This window comes from Tachyglossus aculeatus, chromosome 17, assembly GCF_015852505.1.
Source record: "Tachyglossus aculeatus isolate mTacAcu1 chromosome 17, mTacAcu1.pri, whole genome shotgun sequence".
Classification (NCBI taxonomy): Eukaryota; Metazoa; Chordata; class Mammalia; order Monotremata; family Tachyglossidae; genus Tachyglossus; species Tachyglossus aculeatus.
In genome coordinates, this window is record NC_052082.1 from 54923338 (window position 1) to 54944618 (window position 21281).

Consider the following 21281-nt stretch of genomic DNA (forward strand, 5'->3'; position numbering starts at 1 on the left):
TATTAGCATACTAAATGCAAGTCTTCTATTCACTTGCATAACTAAGTGTTTACAAAGTCAAAAGTGAATTTGCATATCCTTTCCTTGCAGTGCACGGCGAAAGACATTATCATGTATTAAGGCCAGTGTCATTTCATAATATCAAAATAGAACGTACTTGTTCAGCAGTCTGAGTTGACAGTCTGTTTACAGATGAAGAATCTTTCAAATGAGTATTTGTTTCCGAAGTGAAATTGACTTTCTATGGAAACAGAAAAATATGTTAATGAATACCAAATACTGAACTTATTAGCTTCCTTCGTTCGAATAAACTTGGCTATCGGGAAAACCTCAATGTGAATCCGTAATTTCTCCTGAACCTCACGCAGCAATTAAAAAACACAGGGCTTTCAATTCACCTCCCTGGGCCCTCAAGATTTATGTCCATTTGGGCTTCACGCTGGCTTTCCAATGCTGGAGAACTATTTGTAGACATTTAATGGTCAACCACAAAGCATGAATAAAATGTTTCTGCTTATATATCCGATATTTTCTAAAACTGGGGAGGCAGAGCGGGGGATGAGAAATTTGACATGTGGTTCTGAGGTTAGAGACTTAGTTCTCCCCCTCGAGACTGGAAGCTCACTGTGGGCAGGGAACGTGACTACCAACTCTGTTATGGTGTACTCTCCCAAGCACTTAGCACAGTGCAATGCACACAGTAAGAACCCAATGGGTGGAGCCACCAGTGGGGAGTTGGGGCTTAGAGAAGAGACAGACAAGGGGGATTAGAGACAGATGATTAACCAGTTGGCTTTTATTCATATTGGGGTATCTTCAAGTCATGCCTATCTGAGAGACATTCAATGTTTCCTGAACTTGTGAGAAGCAGTGTGGCCTAGTGGAAAGTGTCCAGGACCAAGAGTAAAGAGAACTGGGTTCTAATCCTGGCTCTGCCACTAGCCTTCTGTGTGGCCTTGGGCAAGTCACTTCACTTTGCTGAGCTTCAGCTCCCTCATGTAAAAAACGGGGATGAAATGCCTGCTGTTCCTCCTACTTGCACCGTGTTCCCCATGTGGGACAGGGATGGGTCCAACCTATTTACCTTGTAACTACCTCAATGCTTAATTCAGGGCTTGGCACAAAGTAAGCACTAGGCACATCTTACTAATATTATTATTACTGTGATTATTATTTTTATCATTATTCTACTTTGGAGAGCTGCCCAAGCCCCCTGCAATTGGGGCCGGAAGCCAGGTCTGGAAGATTTCCACACCATCCCGAGGAAAGGTACCCCACACCTGCATCCCAAAAGGTGCACACTGCTCTTTGGGGTTGGGTCGAGAAACAGGAAATCAAGGAACAGCGAAGTTAAGGGTGTTGCATAAGGTCACACAGCAGATAGGTGGCAGAGCCAGGATTAGAACCCAGGTCTTCTACGTCTCTACTAGGCCACCGTGCTGCTTCTCACAAGTTCCGGAAACTTCTGAATGTCTCTCGGACTGCCATGACCTGAAGAAACCCAATATGAAAGAAAAAAATAAACTGGAAAACTGTCTTTTCTCTAATCCCCTTAGGAGCCAATTCAATATCACTATGGTTATTTTCAATTTGGCTTTAAACCAATGAGAAGAAAATGAATCCAGTGAACTACTCTCTAATTGCAGATCTATTTCTAATATTTCTAATGGAATTTCATAAAAGCAGATATTGTTAAGACCAAGTCCTCAACCCCAGATTCCCTCTTCCAAGTTGCTGAATTTTTCCCAATAGGAAATATACCTAGAACAGAAATGTTTATTAGCAGAATCAAATGGCCTATTATAAAAAGGTCTTTCAGCACATTAAGAAGTGACACTTTCTATTTAATTCTGCTTGAAGGAATACAGATTGATTGAATGGGGACTGGAAATTTGAAATCTCAACTCTCCCCAAGACAGCACTATCTACACCACTTCTCCCTCCAGGATTCACCCCTCTGTCTCGGTATGGTCAAATTCCCAAAATCAATCACTCAATCAATCACTAGTATTTACTGAGGATTTACTGAGTGAAGCATACTGTACTAAGCACTTCAGAGAGTACAATATAACAGAGTTGGTACACATGTTCCCTGTCCACAAGGAGTTTACAGGGGGAAACAGACGTGAAAATCAATTAGGCATATGCATCTGATATGTACCAAAGTGCTACAGAGCTGAGGGTGGGGTGAACATTAAGTGCGTAAAAGGTATGGATCCAACTGCAGGGAGGAAATTAAGGCTTTATCGCTGAAGACCTCTTGGAGGAGATGTGATTTTGATAAGGTTTTGAAGTGGGCAGAGTGATGGTCTGCCGGATAGGAAGGAGGAGGGAGTTTTAAGCCAGAAGCAGGTCATGGGCAAATGGTTGAAGAGCCAGGGAGGGCACCCATGGCCTATTTCACACCAAAATCCAAAATCTATTTTCATGTATGAGAAGCAGCGTGGCCTAGTGGAGAGAGTCTGGGTCTGGAAATCAGAAGGACCTGGGTTCTAGTCCTGGCTCTGCCACTTGTCTGCCATGTGACCTTGGGCAAATCACCCTCACTTCTCTGTGCCTCAGTTCCCTCATTTGTAAAATGGGGATTAAGACTGTGAGCCCTATGTGGGACAGGGACTGTGTCCAACCTGATTACTCTGTATCTACCCCAGCGTTTAGTACAGTGCCTGACACATAGTAACTACGCTACATATACCATAAAAAAAGTATGTGTCTCCTCCTGTAGACTGTCAGCTCCTAGTAGGCAGGGATCCTGCCTACCAACTCTTTTGTATTGTACTTCCCCAAGTGCTTAGTACAGTGCTCTGCACTTGGAAAGCATTCGATAAATACCATTTAAAGAAAAAAATGGGGAGAGGAGAGGCGTGGTCTGGATGCATAGTCGAGATTTTGGGATAGCAGGAGTGTAGGTTGATGGGGAGACCTCTAAGTCCAGAAGGGTGTAGAGTTGCTGTAATCTATTTATAGTAATGTCTGTCTCCCGGTCTCTAGACTGTGAGCTCGTTGAGGGCAGGTAATGTGTCTAATTGTTGTATTGTACTCTCCCACGCACCTAGTACAGTGCTGTACACAAAGTAAATGCTCAACAAATACGACTGAATGATTGCAGAGAAGCTGTGTGACCTAGTGGAAAGACCACAGGCCTGGGAGTCGGAACAGCTGGCTCCGCCACTCTTCAGCTGTGTGGCTTTTGGGAAGTCACTTAACTTCTCTGGGCCTTAGTTACCACATTTATAAAATGGGGATTAAGATTGTGAGCCCCATGAGGGACAGAGACTGTGTCCAACCTGATTATCTTGTACTACTCCAGCATTTAATATGTCTGGCATTTACATACACCTGGCACATAGGAAATGCCTAACAAATACAATCTTAATGAAAAAAAAAGGAAGGGGGTGGAAGGGGAGATTTCTGGATGCCATCTGGGCTACAAAAGGAGGAATCAAACACCAGCCCGGGGTTGTTGCTGTCCCAGACTCCAGTGGGGTTTAAATAATAATGATGGTATTTGTTAAGCACTTACTATGTGCAAAGCACTGTTCTAAGTGTTGGGGAGATACAAGGTTATCAGGTTGTCCCACATGGGGCTCACAGTCTTAATCCCCATTTTACAGATGAGGGAACTGAGGCACAGAGAAGTTAAGTGACTTGCCCAAAGTCACACAGCTGACAATTGGTGGAGCCGGGATGGGGCTTAAAGAAACCCATTGCTTGGTTAGGAATCAGCTCCATCCCATGCTGAAAAACTGGACTTCAGCTCAGGATTGGAAAACCTTAGAAATGATGTTGGGCCACCTTCCTGGACAGAGTGCAGTACAACTGAATCAAACAGAAACCTGAGGCAGGAGTCAGGACCCCTGGGTTTTTGGCCCAACTCCATCACAGGATGGCCAGGGATAAAATTTAAAACCTAAACTCATTACCTGCCTCGCGTGACGATCAGAGACGCTGATGAAACTGGTGGCCCTGCAAACTGTCTGAGGGTTCCCAGGACAGCACCCGTGCCTCAGTTTCCCTATCAGTATGACAGAGATCGTCCCTTCTCCTAGCTACCGCAAATGAAGATGTTATGAGGCCATATGGGAAAATGCTTTGGGTTCCTCAGCAGACAAATTCTCTATCAGTTCAAGGTAAAATTACTGCATGTTTAGATACTGAAAATTCTGAATGAGGTTAGTATTACTTTTTGTTCAGATGGTATTTGTCAAGCGTTGACTGTGTGCCAGGCACTGTACTAAGCACTGGGGGAGACACAAGCTAATCAGGATGTCCCTGTCCTACATGGGGCTCAAGGTAGTTATCCCCATTTTACAGATTAGGTAACTGAAGCCCAGAGAAGTGAAATGATTTGCCCAGGGTCACATGGCAGACAAGTTCCAGAGCCAAGATTACAACACAGGACCTTCTGACTCCTAGGCCCCTGCCCTATCCACTAGGCCACTCTGTTTCTCAATATTACCACAATGTTATGAGAGTCTTTGCCCCTTTAATAATAATAATAATAATTATAATGATGGCATTTATTAAGCGCTTACTATGTGCAAAGCACTGGTCTAAGCGCTGGGGAGGTTACAAGATGATCAGGTTGTCCCACAGGGGGCTCACAGTCTTAATCCCCATTTTACAGATGAGGTAACTGAGGCCCAGAGAAGTTAAGTGACTTGCCCAAAGTCACACAGCTGACAAATTGGCAGAGCCGGGATCGGGACCCATGACCTCTGACTCCAAAGCCCGTGCTCTTTCCACTGAGCCACGCTGCTTCTCCTTGGTCTTCATAAAGGAGAAATAGGGGCCTTGCTTAGAAAATCAGCTATTTAATCCATTCCTTCTAAAATGCAAGCCAAGGAAAAGGAAATGACTTTACCTGGGCTCTGTCCAAAAGAGGCTTCAAACGCTCCAGTACCACCTTCTCGACTCTGTCAGCCAACTGGCTGGCAGAAGCACCCTCTGACCTATTGAAAAGTGAAATGTAAAATTTACAGTAAAGAAGAGGGGAGAAAGAAAATCTGCCAATATTCCTGCACCCAATAGTCTCTAACTGTTCAAGTCATTACCAATAAACATTTTTACAGAAATGATTCCAGACGTTCAAGTTACCACCCAGAACCTAGATGTTATGGAACAAGCGCTTCTAAAATAACACATAAATACAAAAACACAAAGTCAGAGACATGACAGATTGCCATGGCTGACTGAGACTGATTGACAGTGTTCTGCATACAGTAAGAGCTAAATAAATACTACTGAATGAATGAATAGACCAAGAAGGGTCAGGTAACCCCAAAATCTTCCCCTCTATATTGTTTTTATTATACATTTTTTAAAATGTTACTTTTTAAACTTTAGTCTCTCTATTCGACTATAAGCCCTATGTGGGATAGGGACTGTGTCCAACCTGATTATCTTGTATCTACCCAGTGCTTAGAACAGTGCTTGACACACAGTAAGCACTTATAAAATATCATCTTTTAAAAAAAATAAACGGGTAAGAAGCACACCTAATTAATCATGAGGTTCATTCATTCATTCATTCAATCATATTTATTGAGTGCTTAGTGTGTACAGAGCACTGTACCTTAGTACTTGGGAGACGTCACTTGGGAGATGACAATATTACAAAAAACTGATACATTCCCTCCCCGCAACAAACTTACAGTCTAGAGGGGGAGACAGACATTAATATAAATAAAAATAAATAAAGAAACAAGGTCCAAAGAAAAAGCCAATCACATCGTCGTCAACATCAGCTCAATTCTCTGGACTGAGGCTACCTGAGACTGCCGGAAACAGCCATTTTCCTTGGCGAGGTCAGAGGGCCCTCAAATGGGAGGTGAACCACAACTTCTGGAGGGCCACCAAGAGGAACCTCTCCTCGAAAACCATCTGCCCTGGATAACAGGGCAAGAACCGGCCACCTGCAGCTAAGCCACGTGACTGGTACAGGTATCGTTTAACGGCAAGTCACCTCTCCTAAGACTTGGCCATTAGGAGACCCTACGGATGGGGTCATTTGGCCAAAGGGAAGCAATGTGGATAGGGCACGGGACTGAGAATCAGAAGGACCTGGGTTCTAATCCCGGCTCCGCCACCTGTCTGCTGGACGATCTTGGACAGGTCACTTCACTTCTCATCTGTGCCTGTTACCTCATCTGTAAAATGGGGATTCATGTGGCTGGGTCCAGCCCAATTACCTTGGATCTGCCCCAGCGCTTAGTACAGTGCCTGGCGCACAGTAAGTGCTTAACAAATACCACAATTATTATTAAAGGCTTAGATTTCGATTCACTGAACAACATCCAGCTGATGCTTTTAGACTTATTTCGAGGCAGAAACAATCTTCTAAAATGTAGGTTCATTACAGGGCAGCGTACTTTTTGAATAATAATAATAATAACGATGGCATTTATTAAGCGCTTACTATGTGCAAAGCACTGTTCTAAGCGCTTGGGAGGTTACAAGGTGATCAGGTTGTCCCACAGGGGGCTCACAGTCTTAATCCCCATTTTACAGATGAGGTAACTGAGGCACAGAGAAGTTAAGTGACTTACCCAAAGTCACACAGCTGACAATTGGCAGAGCCGGGATTTGAACCCACTGAATTTGAATCTACTGGCCTTAGATATATTGTGCTCTGCACACAATAAGCACTCAATAAATACAACCGACTGACTCTCCCAAGTGCTTAATTAGGCCAGTGCTCTGCACACGGTAACTGCTTAGTAAGTTCTGTTGAAATATTAGTCCTTTTCCAGGTGAAAAACTGCAGCTATAAGTCAATGTCCAAACACTGAAATTTGGGTGCAAATAAAATACCTGAGTCTTTGAATTTTATCCAATTCCTCTGAGCAGAGGGCATTCAGTTCTTTCACTCTTCTAGAACTTTCTGCATCAGCCCAAGCGAGTCTAACACAAACAAAACCCTTAATGAATCTAACTACAGTACAAGTACGGTGGGTCAACTTCCAACCTGAGGCACTCTGCCTCAGAAGTACCTGGTCAAGTCGCCAGGGCTTCTCCTCTTGGTTTTGTTATTTGCTCCCTGGCTCAACGACAGCAGGCCAAGCACATATTCGGAAGATGGAGTTTTCAGTTGAAAATTTCACTGCGGGGGGCTGGGTTGGAGGAGGTTCCCCCAACTGGCCCAGGGCAAACATAATGATAACGCAGGGACCCAACACAAGGACGAATGACAGTGGGCAGACCGATCTGAGGTACCAAGAGACCCACTCCGGGTGTGACCTGTTAACCTGCTGAGAAGCCACGTGGCCTAGCAGATGGAACCCAGGTCTGGGAGTCAAGAGGACCTGGGTTCTAATCCCGACTCCACCACCTGGTCGCTCTATGACCTTGGGCAAGTCACCTGACTTCTCTGGGCCTCAGTTACCTCATCTGTAAAATGGGGATGAAGACTGTGAGCCCCAAGTGGGACAAGGGACTGTGTCCAACCCTGATTTGCTTGAATCTACTCCAGCACTCAGTACAGTGCCTGGCATACAGTTAGCACTTAATAGTAAAAATAATAATTGTGGAATACATGCCCACTTAACAAGTACCATTTTTTTTTAAAAAAATGGACATTAAAATGGTCTGCTTAGGGAGGTAGTGACATCTTTGAAGAAAGAAAAGACATCTATTTGGGGTGTCACAATTTGACCCATCTCCCATGATAGACTACAAACTGCTTCAGGGCACAGCACTTAGAACAGTGTTCCAGCGCTTAGAACAGTGCTTTGCACACAGTAAGCGCTTAATAAATGCCATCATTATTACTATTATTATAAACTGTGGTATATTTGACTTTGACTATTTGTCCCCAGGCACCTAACAGAATGTTTTGCCTAGAGTAGACACCCAGAAAATGCTCTTGATGATGATGATCCAGGGATCTCCTTGCCACTGGACATTGTACAAGTTAATAAGATACAGTCTGTAAAAGTTTTCTGAACAGGTTGGCAACAACTCTCCGATCTTCTAAGGACTAGAGCATTCGGTGCTTAGGACGTGAAGTACATAAAAGCAATCCCTCAAGAGGACTACTGAAACACAAGTAAGCAAGCTAAGTAGAGATAGAAATCTCAGTCCTGGGCATCTCCGAGTTACATCAGAAGAATTAGATGCTTTTAATTTGAGCCATTTAAATGGTCTTCAAATCCTCAGTTCTCTTTCTGACTCATTTTCATTCATCTTCTACGATTCACTTTAAGTCGAAACTGGGAGAAAGAGAGGGTGGGAAAGGTCAAAAGGGAAACAGCGATTCAACTAAGTTTGCTGGTGGACTGAAAAATGAGACTGGCCTGGTTTGAAGTAGCAATTTTGCAAAGAGAAAGGAAAGGGTATTTTGCTTCACTGACTCTCAAATTATCCACTTTGTGACTCCAGACAGAATAATAATAATTACAGTATTGGTTAAACGCTTATGTGTGACAAGCATTGAACTAATTCCTGGGGATGATACGAGATAATCAAGTCAGACGTGGCTCCTGTCCCATGGTCTTAGTGGGAGGGAGAACAGGCACTGAATCCCCTTTTTAGAGAAGAGGAAACTGAGGCTCAAAGAAGTGAAGTGACTTCAGCAAGGTCACACAGCAGGCAAATGGCAGGACCAGGATTAGAACCCGGGTCATCTAGCTCCCAGGCTCTGTCTTCTAGTCCCCCACGGCTGCTCTATATCACTGCTTACCTGACTGCTTCCTGTTCAACAGCCCCCAAGGATCCTCCCTCCTGATCTTCCTTCTGCCGAGGTGCCGGGGGCTGTCTTGGGGCATCTGTGGGGCTGGTTTTCACCTTTACCCAGGCAGCGCTGCGGACAATGGAAAAACATGTTGTCATTATCATTCGGCTCAGGCCCTTCTGCTTCCCAAAAGATCCCGGCTCAAAACAGACAAGGCCTTTGACTTGACAGTGACATTACCAAAGGATCTGGAATTGGAGAACCAAGTTGGAAAAGTTTGGGAACCTCTAGGACTCTGGATCTGGGTCAAGGACAAAATATGGCCGAGCTGTATTGGCCAGCTCACAGATAAGGACAGCACAGCCTAGTGGATAGAGACCAGGCCTGGGCTTCAGAAGGATCTGGATTCTACTTCCAGCTCTGCCACTTGTCTGCCGGGTGACCTTGGGCAAGTTACTTCACTTCTCTGTGCCTCAGTTACCTCAACTGTAAAATGGGGGTTTAATCCTTCCCCCAGCTACTTAGATTATGAGCCTCATGTAGGCCAGGAACCAACTTGATTAACTTATATCTACCTCAATGCATAGAACAGTGCTTGGCACACAGTAAGCGCCTAACAAGTATCATTAACAAACAACAAATAATCATGACTGTGTATCACTGACATGTTTTGAAACATGTACTCATCTCCAGACTGCAAAATACACTTTAACTAAATGGATATTACCTACGGACTACTCACATTTATCAAAATCGCTCTCTATTAACAAAAGTCTTCCATTCGGAGTTTGGAAGTCCTGCAGTACAACTTGGAAGAACCAAATGCTATTTCCAAATCCTCGGCCTGCTTGGAGAAAAAGCTATTTATCTTGCAGCGACTCAACTGAAAATTCTGGAATTCGAGGTGTTAAGGAGATTTTTATCGTTAAATTTCTGTAGAACTTTAACAGTCTACCAATTAAAGCAGGGTTAAAAAAACTAAAACTGTTTTCCTCTTCTGAAGTGCTCTGTCTATAGCAGTGCCACTTATGCGAATATTTTACACCCTTCATGAGAAAGGCACTGTCTAATGCAAGGCGCTACTGCTGAAGGTATACAAGGAAGGGTCACAATCCCAAACAAGAAATAAAACAAACGTAGGATTGCAACTTGAAATTTCCCTCATTTATCTGCTGCTGCTCCCTTCAGATATGAAAAAAAAACGGATATCAAAAAAACAGGCGATTATCTAATTGGACACAGTCCACGCCAACAGGCTCTAGAGTAACTTTAAGTAAAAAGCAAAAATGGTATTTGTAAAGTGCTTATTATGTGTCGGGCACTATATTAAGTGCTGGGGAAGATGATCGGGTGAGCCCTGTCCCAAATAGGGCTCATGGTCTTAATCCCCATTTTACAGATGAGGTAACTGAGGCACCCAGACGTGAAGTGACTTGCCCAAGGTCACACAGCAGCCAAGTGGTGGATCCAGGATTAGAATCCACGTCCTCTCACTCCCCAGTCCATGCTCTTTATGCTAGATCACCCTGCTGCTTCTCAATCCTTGGGGCCACATGGGAGGCAAAGAGGTTTCAAAACTGGGATCCTGGAGTCCGACTCTCCATATTGGGGCTCTGGAGGATGTAGCAGATGGGAAAACAAATTTCCCCTGTTTCCTCCCTGATTTTCTGTCGGCTGCCCGTTCCGTGCCTGGCCGAGCTGGCTCAGAGATGCTCAGAGGTGCTGTTGGAGGGGGAATGAAAGAGCAACGGCAGTTAGTCAGTTAGTTAGGCAGTCAGTCATATTTATTGAGCACTTACTGTGTGCAGAGTATTTGGGAGAGTATGATATAAGAATAGAACAGACACATTCCCTGCCTATAATGAGCTTACAATCTAGAGGGAGAGACATACATTAATACAAATAAATAAAATTACAGATATGGACATAAGTGCTTTGGGGCTTGGAGGGGAGACAAATTAACGGAGCAAGTCAGGGTGATTCCAAAGGTATGGGAGAAGAGGAAAGGAGGGCTTAGTCAGGGAAGGCCTTATGGAGGAGATAGGCCTTCAGTAAGGCTTTGAAGAGGAGGAGGATAATTGTCGGATATTGGGAGGAAGGGCGTTCTGGGCTAGAGGCAGGCTGTGGGCGAGAGGTCAGCGGTGAGACAGACGAGATCGAGGGACAGTGAGTGGGTTGACATTAGAGGAGCAAGCTCTGCTCCTTCCCAGGGTGGCTGCCAGCAGGGACCACCTTGCCATGCTGCCCCTGGCCACCCTCCTCGGGGTTCAGAGTGCCCACCCTCCTCCTCACAGGGGAAGGTCGAGCTCAACGCTTTCAAATAACTTGAGCTTTCAGCAGAAGGGCCTCTCCTTTCAAAAAGCAATTCAGTCAGTCAGTCGGTTGGTCAATCATATTTACTGAGCACTTACTGTGTGTACAGCATTGTACTAAGCGCTTCAGAGAGTACAATATAATACAACAGACCCATTCTCCACCCACAACGAGCTTACACATTTCAACTGTGAACACACCTAGCCCCCAAGAACAGTGTAGCCACGGCTAATGGAAAGCCCCCCGGATACATTCTCCCTTAAATTTCTCCGTACCATTTAGGGGAAGCAGGCGGGGATGTGGGACTTGGTGGGATCCAAGGTTTTTTATGATCCTTAACAGGTGGCTGCTTCTTTTTCAGTCTAGACGCTAAAGTCATCTGCTGGAACCTGACGTTCTTGACGGGAGGCTGGGGGTGTCTCGATCTCTCTGGCTTCCGACTCCCCTGGAAGGTAAAGGCATGTGAGATTTGTCAAACTGTCCATAAAAGTCTCAGCCTCGCTAGCACAAATCAATCAATCGATCAGATTGAGTGCTCACGGTGTGCTCTGCCACTTGTCTGCTATGTGGCCTTGGGCAAGTCACTTCACTTCTCTGTGCCTCAGTTACCTCATTTGTAAACTGGGGATTGAGACTGTGAGCCCCACATGGGACAGGGACCATGTCCAACTCAGTTTTGCTGGTATCTGCCCCAGCACTTAGTACAGTACCTGACACATAGTAAGCTCCTAACCATACCACAATTATTATTATTAATATTAATACTACGGGCAAACAGGTGTTTGGAATTATGCCGGTCAGAACAGCACAGTGGTGATTCAAGATTTAATAAGGTCGGTTAATACCTGTGAGGATTCCTTTTCAAAGATGTGTTAGGGAAGAGGATTCCTCTTTAAGAGCACATTAACACTCAGAAAGGCTCTTTGTCTTTTCCAATGACTCCGGTGGGAGTTTTGTTCCAAGTTAAAAGGTCAATACTTGGATTTAAGACAGCTATTTCAGCTATGAGCATCAATAGCATTTCTGTCAATTAATGAAACCCAAATGGGTTTGCTTTTCGTTTTTAACGGCATTATCTATTAAGTCAATATATGCTGTGACTATTTCTGCCTGGTACTATTTAGGGGCAGGACTGTTGTGCCAGGGTTAATTAATAAGTACTATGAGAAGCAGCATGGCTCAGCGGAAAGAGCCCGGGCTTGGGAGTCAGAGGTCATGTGTTCTAATCCCAGCTCTGCTACATGTCTGCTGTGTGACCTTGGGCAAGTCACTTAACTTTTCTGAGCCTCAGTTACCTCATCTGTAAAATGGGGATGAAGAATGTGAGCCCCACGTGGGGCAACCTGATCACCTTGTATCCCCCCAATGCTTAGAACAGTGTCTCACACATAGTAAGCACTTAACAAATACCATTATGATTAGTAGTAGTAATAATTATTATATTATATTAATTATTAATAATAATAATCATTGTTAAGCACTTAATTTGTACCAAGTACTGTACTAAACGGTGAGGTAGATCCAAGATAATCAGGTAGGACAAAGACCCTGTAAACTTACTGTGGGCATGGAACGTGTCTGTTTTTATTGTTTTACTGTACTCTCCCAAGCGCTTAGTACATTGCTGTACACACAGCAAGTGCTCAATAAGTACAATTGAATGAATGAACAGTAGCAAAATCAAGATTTAAACCTTCTCAGGCACACATTCATTCATTAATTCAATTGTATTTATTGAGCGCTTACTGTGCGCAGAGCCCTGTACTAAGCGCTTGGGAAGTACAAGTTGGCAACATATAGAGACGGTCCCCACCCAACAGTGGGCTCACAGTCTAGAAAGGGGAGACAGAGAACAAAACAAAACATATTAACCAAATAAAATAAATAGAATAAATATACACAAATAAAATAGAGTAATAAATTCATACAAACATATACATATATACAGGTGCTGTGGGGAGGGGAAGGAGGTAAGGCGGAGGGGATGGGGAGCGGGAGGAGGGGGAGAGGAAGGAGGGGGCTCAGTCTGGGAAGGCCTCCTGGAGGAGGTGAGCTCTCAGTAGGGCCTTGAAGGGAGGAAACATATCCCATATCTGAAGCAAGGAAAACCTAAATAAGACTGCCCAGAGTGACAAAGGGGCATGTCCTAGTTCAGAAATCCCAAATCTGAAGGGTTTTCTCAGTGGAGGTGGAATTTTCCGTTTTGTCAGGGCATTCACGCCCTCTGCTGGTAGTAAATGGTATTTGTCCAAAGGCGAGAATGGGCTTGACTGGCTTTGTGGAGGAATGGTAATGACGGTATTTGTTATGCGCTTACTGTGTGTCAAGCACTGTACTAAGCGCTGGGGTAGATTCAACCTAATCAGGTTGGACATAGTCCCTGTCCCACCTGGGGCTCACGGTCTTTCTCAATCCTTCACAGACGAGGTAACTGAGGCACGGAGAAGTGAAGTGACTTGCCCAAGGTCACCCAGAAAAGTGAAGAAGCTGGGATTGGAACGCAGGTCCTTCTGACTCCCAGGCACATGCTTTATCCACTAGATCATGCTGCTTCTCTCAGTTACCAAAATTCTCTGGATGATCCTTAATTCATTCATTCATTCATTCAATTGTATTTATTGGGCGATTACTGTGTGCAGAGCACTGTACTAGGAGCTTGGGAAATACAAGTTGGCAACGTATAGAGATGGTCCCTACCCAACAACGGGCTCACAGTCTAGAAGGGGGAGACAGACAACAAAACAAAACATGTGGACAGATGTCAAGTCATCAGAATAAATAGAAGTAAAGCCAGATGCACATCATTAACAAAATAAATAGAATAGTAAATATGTACAAGTAAAATAAATAGAGTAATAAATCTGTACAAACATATATACAGTTGCTGGGGGGAGGGGAACCAGGAAGGGTGGGGGGATGGGGAGGGGGAGAGGAAAAAGGGGGCTCAGTCTGGGAAGGCCTCTTGGAGGAGGTGATCAGGGTGAGAAGCAGGGTGGCCCAGTGGATAACAATAATAATAATAATAATGGCATTTGTTAAGCGCTTACTATGTGCAAAACACTGTTCTAAGTGCTGGGGAGGATACAAGGTGATCAGGTTGTCCCACTTAGGGCTCACAGTTTCAATCCTCATTTTACAGATGAGGGAACTGAGGCATAGAGAAGTTAAGTGACTTGCCCAAAGTCATAGAGCTGACAAGTGGTGGAGCTGGGATTTGAACCCATGACCTCTGACTCCCAAGCTCTTGCTCTTTCTACTGAGCCATGCTGCTTCCCTAAGTAAACACTTAACAAATTCCATAAAAAATACAAACACAAAGGCAGTGAAAATGTACAATATTAAGGTGAAATGTGACCAAGTGCAATTCAAAATCTACAAGCTCTTGCCATTTGGTCAGAAATATTCTGATACAGGTAATTGGCTGGAAATTCCTCCAGAAGTATGTCTTTAATTTAACAATTACGATACTCTCCTCTAGACTGTAAGCTCATTAGGGACAAGAAGCATGTCTGCTAATTATGTTGGGTTGTACTCTCCCAAGTACTCAATAAAGTGCTCTGCACGTAGTAAGTGCTCAATAAATACGACTTATTGATTGACTCAAGCTACTTGAGCTCATCCTTATGCCCAGTGAAGACTCCTTGAAAGCAAAAAGGAGAGGAGGAGATATGCATTGACAAATATCTCCTACCCATTAAAATTCCCCAATTACTATTCACTAGGGGGTCTGGTATTCAGCTGGCATATTCAAAACAATGGCACATTTGAAGTAACAGTCAATTAATTGATTTCTTTGTTGTAGATTAGGAAGGGCAATGGTGACACTGATAATCAGGGACAGCCAGACAAATAATGACCTTAAAAACCAGTCAGAAACATAGGCAAACTCATTTTGAGCTTGAGGTGAGGAGAGTTAGCAAAATCCCTGATTTGGGGTGAAAGAGAACCCAAAACTGTTACCTCAACAAGGGGAGCAGCAGGGCCTAGTGGAAAGAGCAAGTGTCAGGGGTATCCGAGGACCTGGGTTTGAATCCTGCTTCTGTCGCCTGCTTACTAGGCAATCTTGGGCAAGGCACTTAACTTCTCTGGGCCTCAGTTACCTCATCTGAATAATGGGGATTAAGACTCTGAGCCCCACGTGGGACAGGGACTGTGTCCAACCTGATTGCCTTGTATCTACACCAGCACTAAAACAGTCAACTAACCATATTTATTGAGTGCTTACAGGGTGCAGGGCACTGTACTAAGCAATTGGGAGAGTGTCTGGAACAGAGTAAGTGCTTACCAAATACCAATAAAAAAACCAAACTTCTGGCCCAGTTTTCCCCCAGATGCTGACGTAGTGATACCTGCGCAATCCCAAAGACCGATAAGTCTCTTTTTAGCTCCAGAACCACACGATACGATTTGATGACTAAGGCTGGCTCAGAAGGTGACCACAGCCCTACTCATTCATTCATTCATTCGATCATATTTATTGAGCACTTACTGTGCGCAGAGCACTGTACTAAGCGCTTGTGAAGTACAAGTTGGCAACATATAGAGACGGGCCCTACCCAACAATGGGCTCACAGTGTAGAAGGGGAAGACGGACAACAAAACAAAACATGTGGACAGGTGTCAAGTCATCAGAACAAATAGAATTAAAGCTAACTGCACTTCATTAACAAAATAAATAGAATAGTAAATATGTACAAAATAAATAGAATAGTAAATATGTACAAGTAAAATAGAGTAATGAATCTGTACAAACATATATACAGATGCTGTGGGGAGGGGAAGGAGGTAGGGCCGGGGGGATGGGGAGGAGGAGAGAAAAAAGGGGGCTCAGTCTGGGAAGGCCTCTTACTCACCCACCACTCGTGCCTGGGGCGGTTTTCCCACCCTGTTGCCTGCTATGGTTTAGACGTGTTGGGTGACCAGCTAGAAACTCTGACTTCAACAGCCCCTGACGGCTTGGGCACATGTTGAGAGTGACAGCTTATGAGATGGGGTTAAGCACTCGGAATGGCCTAATGAACAGAGCACGGGTCTGGGAGTCGGAAGGCCCTGAATTCTAATCCTGGTTCCACCACTTGTCTGCTGTGTGACCTTAGTCAATCCACCTGACTGCTCTGGGCCTCAGTTACCTCATCTGTAAAATGGGGATTAAGACTGAGCCCCACGTGGGACGGGGACTGTGTCCAACCTGATTGGCTTGAATCTACCCCAGGGCTTAGTACAGTGCTTGACACATAGTAAGCACTTAATACTATTATTATTATTTCTGATTCAGTGAGGGTTAATGGGTCAGGGGATATATGCATGCATGGCACCCAGTGAGCACTCAATCAACCCTGTTGCTGCTACTCCATGGTTTGAAGATGCTGTTATGAATGACATTTTTCCACACAAAAGCCCTCTATTTCATCATGTCTGCCACTAGCAGAATGATTTCCGCTCTTTGCCACTTTGTCCTTCTAGGTTACCCTGGAAAATACTATAATGTTGCAAAACCACAAGAAACACGGCGCTCTCCCAATCAGAACAGTAAGGCTGAGGCAGGGCTGGGAAGCCTAGTGGTAATGCCCCATAACAGGCACTTAGACAAAACTGTTACATCCCCTACCAAATCGACTTGCACCAATGGGAGAGCGAACTATACCGGAACGGGGTTGTGACGTGTGGAGAATATTCTCCAGTTCTTCCATCGCGGCTGACGTGAATATTCTAATGAAAACGTACTTACTTTTTGTTTTTAAAAGGGGGTAGACACAAACCAGTCAAGTTGGACTCGGTCCTTGCTACCCACAGGGCTCCCAGTCTTAATCCCCACTGGGGAACTGAGGCATCGACAAGTTAAGTGACTTGCCCAGGGTCTCACAGCAGACAGGTGTTCTAGAGGAAGTGGGTGCAACCTCATCTCCTTCCCCCAAGCTCCCACCTTCCAACTTCTTCGAATTCTGTCTGAAATTTACCAGCGTTTCTTCAGCTCGGGGCCTGATCCAATTACGTATGAAGTGACGGTGTGATTTCCTACCTGTATTCTGGGAGGCAACAGGACACCCTTATTCCCCAGAGGCCAAGGCTCAGTCATCAATCCCTTCTGCCCAGCTCCCGTTCTCATTTGCGCCTTGATGTTTGCTTTCAAAACTGCGTTTTGGTGGGGAGTCAGGGGGTCTTCCTCAGGCCAGATCCCTTGATCCGATGAGTCCAAGGGTCTCTTCGACATACAGTTCTCAGGCCTGTTTATCCCGGGTGGATGCTCTTCTGAACGGGAAAGCCAAAGGAGAAAATTAGGGATGTAGGGGGAAGCTTGAGATCAAAACGCGGCCCCAGGGCCAGACAGATGATCCGTTTCAGCGGTCACGCGCCTAGGATGGCACGTGGCACTTCAAACCGGGCCCGGGAGCGCTCGTTAAATAAAGGATGCGGTGATGATTCAGAAACGTGCCCAGACCAGTTCACAGCTGCCCCAGCGACAGCCTGGAAGCAGGAGAAGCAGGAGAATCCAAACCAGGTCTCTGAGGCAGGAAGAAGGGACTCCTGAACATAGAGAAGCAGCGTGGGTCAATGGAAAGAGCACAGGCTTTGGAGTCAGAGGTCATGAGTTCAAATCCCGCCTCCGCCACTTGTCAGCTGTGTGACTTTGAGCAAGTCACTTAACTTCTCTGGGCTTCAAGTTACCTCATCTGTAAAATAGGGATTAAGACTGTGAGCCCTCTTGGGATAACCTGATCACCTTGTAAGCTCCCCAGCAGCTTAGAACAGTGCTTTGCACAGAGTAAGCGCTTAATAAATGCCATTATTATTATTATCATTATTAAGGTGGAAAAACGGCAAAGAAAAGATGTACTCTTCTTAGTAGCAGTAGTAGTATTCATTCATTCATTCAATCATTTACTGGGCGCTTATTGTGTGCAAAGCACTGTAATAAGCATTTGGGAAAGCACACTACAAAAATAGACACATTCCCTGCCCACGAGTTCACAGTCTAGAGATGAGCTCACAGTTTTGAGATAGTATTATTGTATTATCATATTACCATATTACAATAATAGTAGTAATAATAATAATTACGGTATTTGTTAAGCATTTACCATGTGTCAAGCACTGTTCTAAGGTAATCAGGTCGTCCAGCGTGGCTCAGTGGAAAGAGCATGGGCTTGGGAGTCAGAGGTCGTGGGTTCTAATACCGGCTCTGCAACTTGCCTGCTGTGTAACTTTGGGCAAGTCACTTCACTTCTCTGGGCCTCAGTTACCTCATCTGGAAAATGGGGATTAAGACTGAGCCCCATGTGGGACAACCTGATTACTCTGTATCTACCCTAGTGCTTAGAATAGTGCTTGGCATATAGTAAGCACTTAACAAACAGCATAATTGGAATAATAATTATTATTAGCAGTAGTAGTAGTAATACTAATAATAACCCCAGCTCTGCCACATTCCTGCTTTGTGATCCTGGGCAAATCATTTAACTTCTCTGTGCCTCAGTTTCCCTCATCTGAAAATGGGGAGTCAATCAATCCTTGTGTTCTCTCCTACTTAGAATGTGAGCCCCATGCGGGACCTGAAGATCTTGTATGTACTCCAGAGCTTAGTACAGTTTTTGTCATCTAGTAAGCATTAACCAAATACCACAATTATTCTTACAATAGCCTTCTCCAGGGATTGCTCATCTTCCTACTTTTGCTCTTAAGTTTAGATTCTTGACAATCAATCCACCAAACAATCAGTGGAATTTATTGAGCTTTTCCTTTGGGCAGAACACTGTGTCAAGTGCTTGGAACAATAGTTTCTCTATGTGATCTCTAACCTCACCGAGTTTACAACCCAGAGCGGGAGACAGTCTTTAAAATAAATTCTAGATAGGGGTAACAGCAGAATTTAAATACGCCTACATAAGTGATATGGGAGTTGAGGTGGGTGAGTATCATTTTTAAAATACTCCCACTGCCTGTAATTTGTTGTCCGCATGATATTTCCTTCTCTGTGCATCTGCCCCCTCTTAGATTTTTAATTTTTTGAGGAAGAGGGATCATATTTGATTTGTTCATCATCTATCTAGTCAAGCACTTAAGCTTTGGCACATGACAAGCACGCAATAAATACCATAACTAATTTAAAATGTCAACTTATCATCTAAGGTTAAAAGACAATAGTCATCAGTAACATTTTGTTCTCCCTTCAAATTAAATACTACATCCATTTTAGAGGCAGGCAGATGGGGGGATCCAGATACGGTGACATGGAGTTCGAGATGTAGATTTTCCTGCCCATTTGTTCATCTTGCGGACAATCCCTTGAAATAAACAGTTGTGGCACATACCAGCAAGGAGCTTTCTGGTCACTGCAGGGCTCTTGGCTTCCTGGGGAAGTCTCTCCTTTGAGACAGGCGGTTTCTTCTCTCTCTGTGGAGATGGACTGGACAGAAACTCGGCTGCCATCTTGCCAGTGGCTGGAAATTTGCTCTTGTTATGAGAAAAACATGGCTTCCCCTTTGGGGGAGAATGCTTCTTTTCCAACAGGGAATTCAAATCCTGCCACAAAACATTCAACCCTTTACTTCATCTCACTTAAATGGACTGGTAATACTATTGATAATATAAAAGCTCAAGAAACACGTCTTACATTATTAAATGATTAGATGAAGAGACAGGCCCATGAAGGACCCTTTCCATATAACTTTGTTTTAAAGTTACTTTGAAAAAAATCCCCTGGATCATCAAAAGATGCGATTTTGCTAAGTTAGGTTAAATGAATAAGCACATACTTGAGCGTGTCTTCATTTTTCAAAGATCATTCTCTTAGAAGGGCAAAGAACCGAACTATTTCTAAAATCCTCGTCCCCTAAGAGCCAAATATTAGCACTCTAGAAATTACATGACAACTCTAAAGATATATCTTTAATGGCCTTGCCAATTATGACTAAAATACAAAATGGATTGTAAAAGACCGACTCTTCATCCTGGAGCTATAAACCCACTTTTCAAACCTCTTCCCCAGAGGAGAATGTTCCCCACGTACAAGAAAGGCAGCCAATCTTTATATGGTTTTCGACCCACAGCAGGCTCTATCGCTAAGGGTCGTGAATAACTGTTTTCCATTTTCACCCAAGACAAGACGAGAGCTTTAAATTGTGGCACACTGATTAAACTTTGGTCGAGGAAGACTCTGTCGGGGAGAGGAGGCTCTTTGAAAGGATTTTTCACTGGAAATACCTGTTTCTGACAAGAACACCTGCAGGAACGATCCAACACTGGGCATTCAACAACTGCCAGGAAAGCAAGGTTTGAAGGGTCCCAGAAGAGTCGCCCTGCTGCAGAGACCACCCTGTAAACCCTGACTTGAGGACTCCTGCATAATTAACAGATGGCATGTGGGGTTTCCCCAGCCCTCTGCCTTGCCCCACTGGTTCTGCCCCCACTGAGGGGCCTCCAGGTACCCAGATTACAGACAGATTGGCAACAGAGTGATAAAAGCAGTGCTTAAGCACTGTGCCCCAATCTTGCCTATCTCGCTGCCGATCCCTTCCCCACGTCCTCCCCATAGCCTTTTCCATATACACCAGACCAGCACTCTCTCCACCTTCAAAGCATTACAAAGGTCATGTCTCCTCCAAGAGGACTTCCCCGATTAAACCCTCTTTTTCCCGGTTCGCCGTCCCTCTGCATTGTCTGTGAACTTGGATCTGTGACCTTTGGACATCTGCTACTTGCCCCATCCCCAACCTCACAGCACTTACGTCCATATCTGCAATTTATTTATTTATATTTATATCTGTCTCCCCCTCTACACTGTAAACTCGTTGTGGGCATGGAATGTGTCTGTTTATTATTATATTATACTCTCCTAAGAGCTTAGAACAATGATCTGCACACAGTAAGTGCTCAATAAATGGGACTGACTTTAAATTATACAGCATAAATTACCTTTTTATTCATATTAATGTTTCCTACCCTCTCCCCCTCTAGACTGTAAATTCATTATGGGGAGGGGACATGTCTGCTAATTCTGTTGAACTGTACTCTCCCAAGCACTTAGTATGGTGTTCTGCACCTAGTAAATGCCCAGTACTGTTCATTCATTCATTGTCATATTTATTGAGCTGTATATATTGAGTCGTATTTATTATAGAAGCAGCATGGCTTAGTGGAAAGAGCCCGGGCTTTGGAGTCAGAGGTCATGGGTTCAAATCCCGGCTCCACCACTTGTCAGCTGTGTGATTCTGGGCAAGTCACTTAACTTCTCTGGGCCTCAGTCACCTCATCTGTAAAATGGGGATTAAGACTGTGAGCCCCATGAGGGGCAACCTAA

General features: G+C 44.4%; 1 protein-coding gene across 4 annotated transcripts in view; it reads right to left on the reverse strand.

Annotated features, from left to right (window-relative positions):
- KIAA0753 (KIAA0753 ortholog) overlaps positions 1 to 21281 on the reverse strand; it is a 44924-nt gene that overhangs the window by 12482 nt on the left and 11161 nt on the right. For 3 of the 4 annotated variants that reach the window (XM_038759864.1, XM_038759861.1, XM_038759862.1), the window contains 7 exons: positions 19294 to 19504; positions 17004 to 17233; positions 11260 to 11429; positions 8681 to 8800; positions 6814 to 6903; positions 4865 to 4952; positions 158 to 241 (listed from right to left, as the gene is read on the reverse strand). In XM_038759864.1, coding sequence (XP_038615792.1) covers positions 158 to 241; positions 4865 to 4952; positions 6814 to 6903; positions 8681 to 8800; positions 11260 to 11429; positions 17004 to 17233; positions 19294 to 19504 — 993 coding nt within the window. The remainder of the gene's footprint in view (positions 1 to 157; positions 242 to 4864; positions 4953 to 6813; positions 6904 to 8680; positions 8801 to 11259; positions 11430 to 17003; positions 17234 to 19293; positions 19505 to 21281) is intronic. The other variant, XM_038759863.1, reaches the window with a different exon arrangement.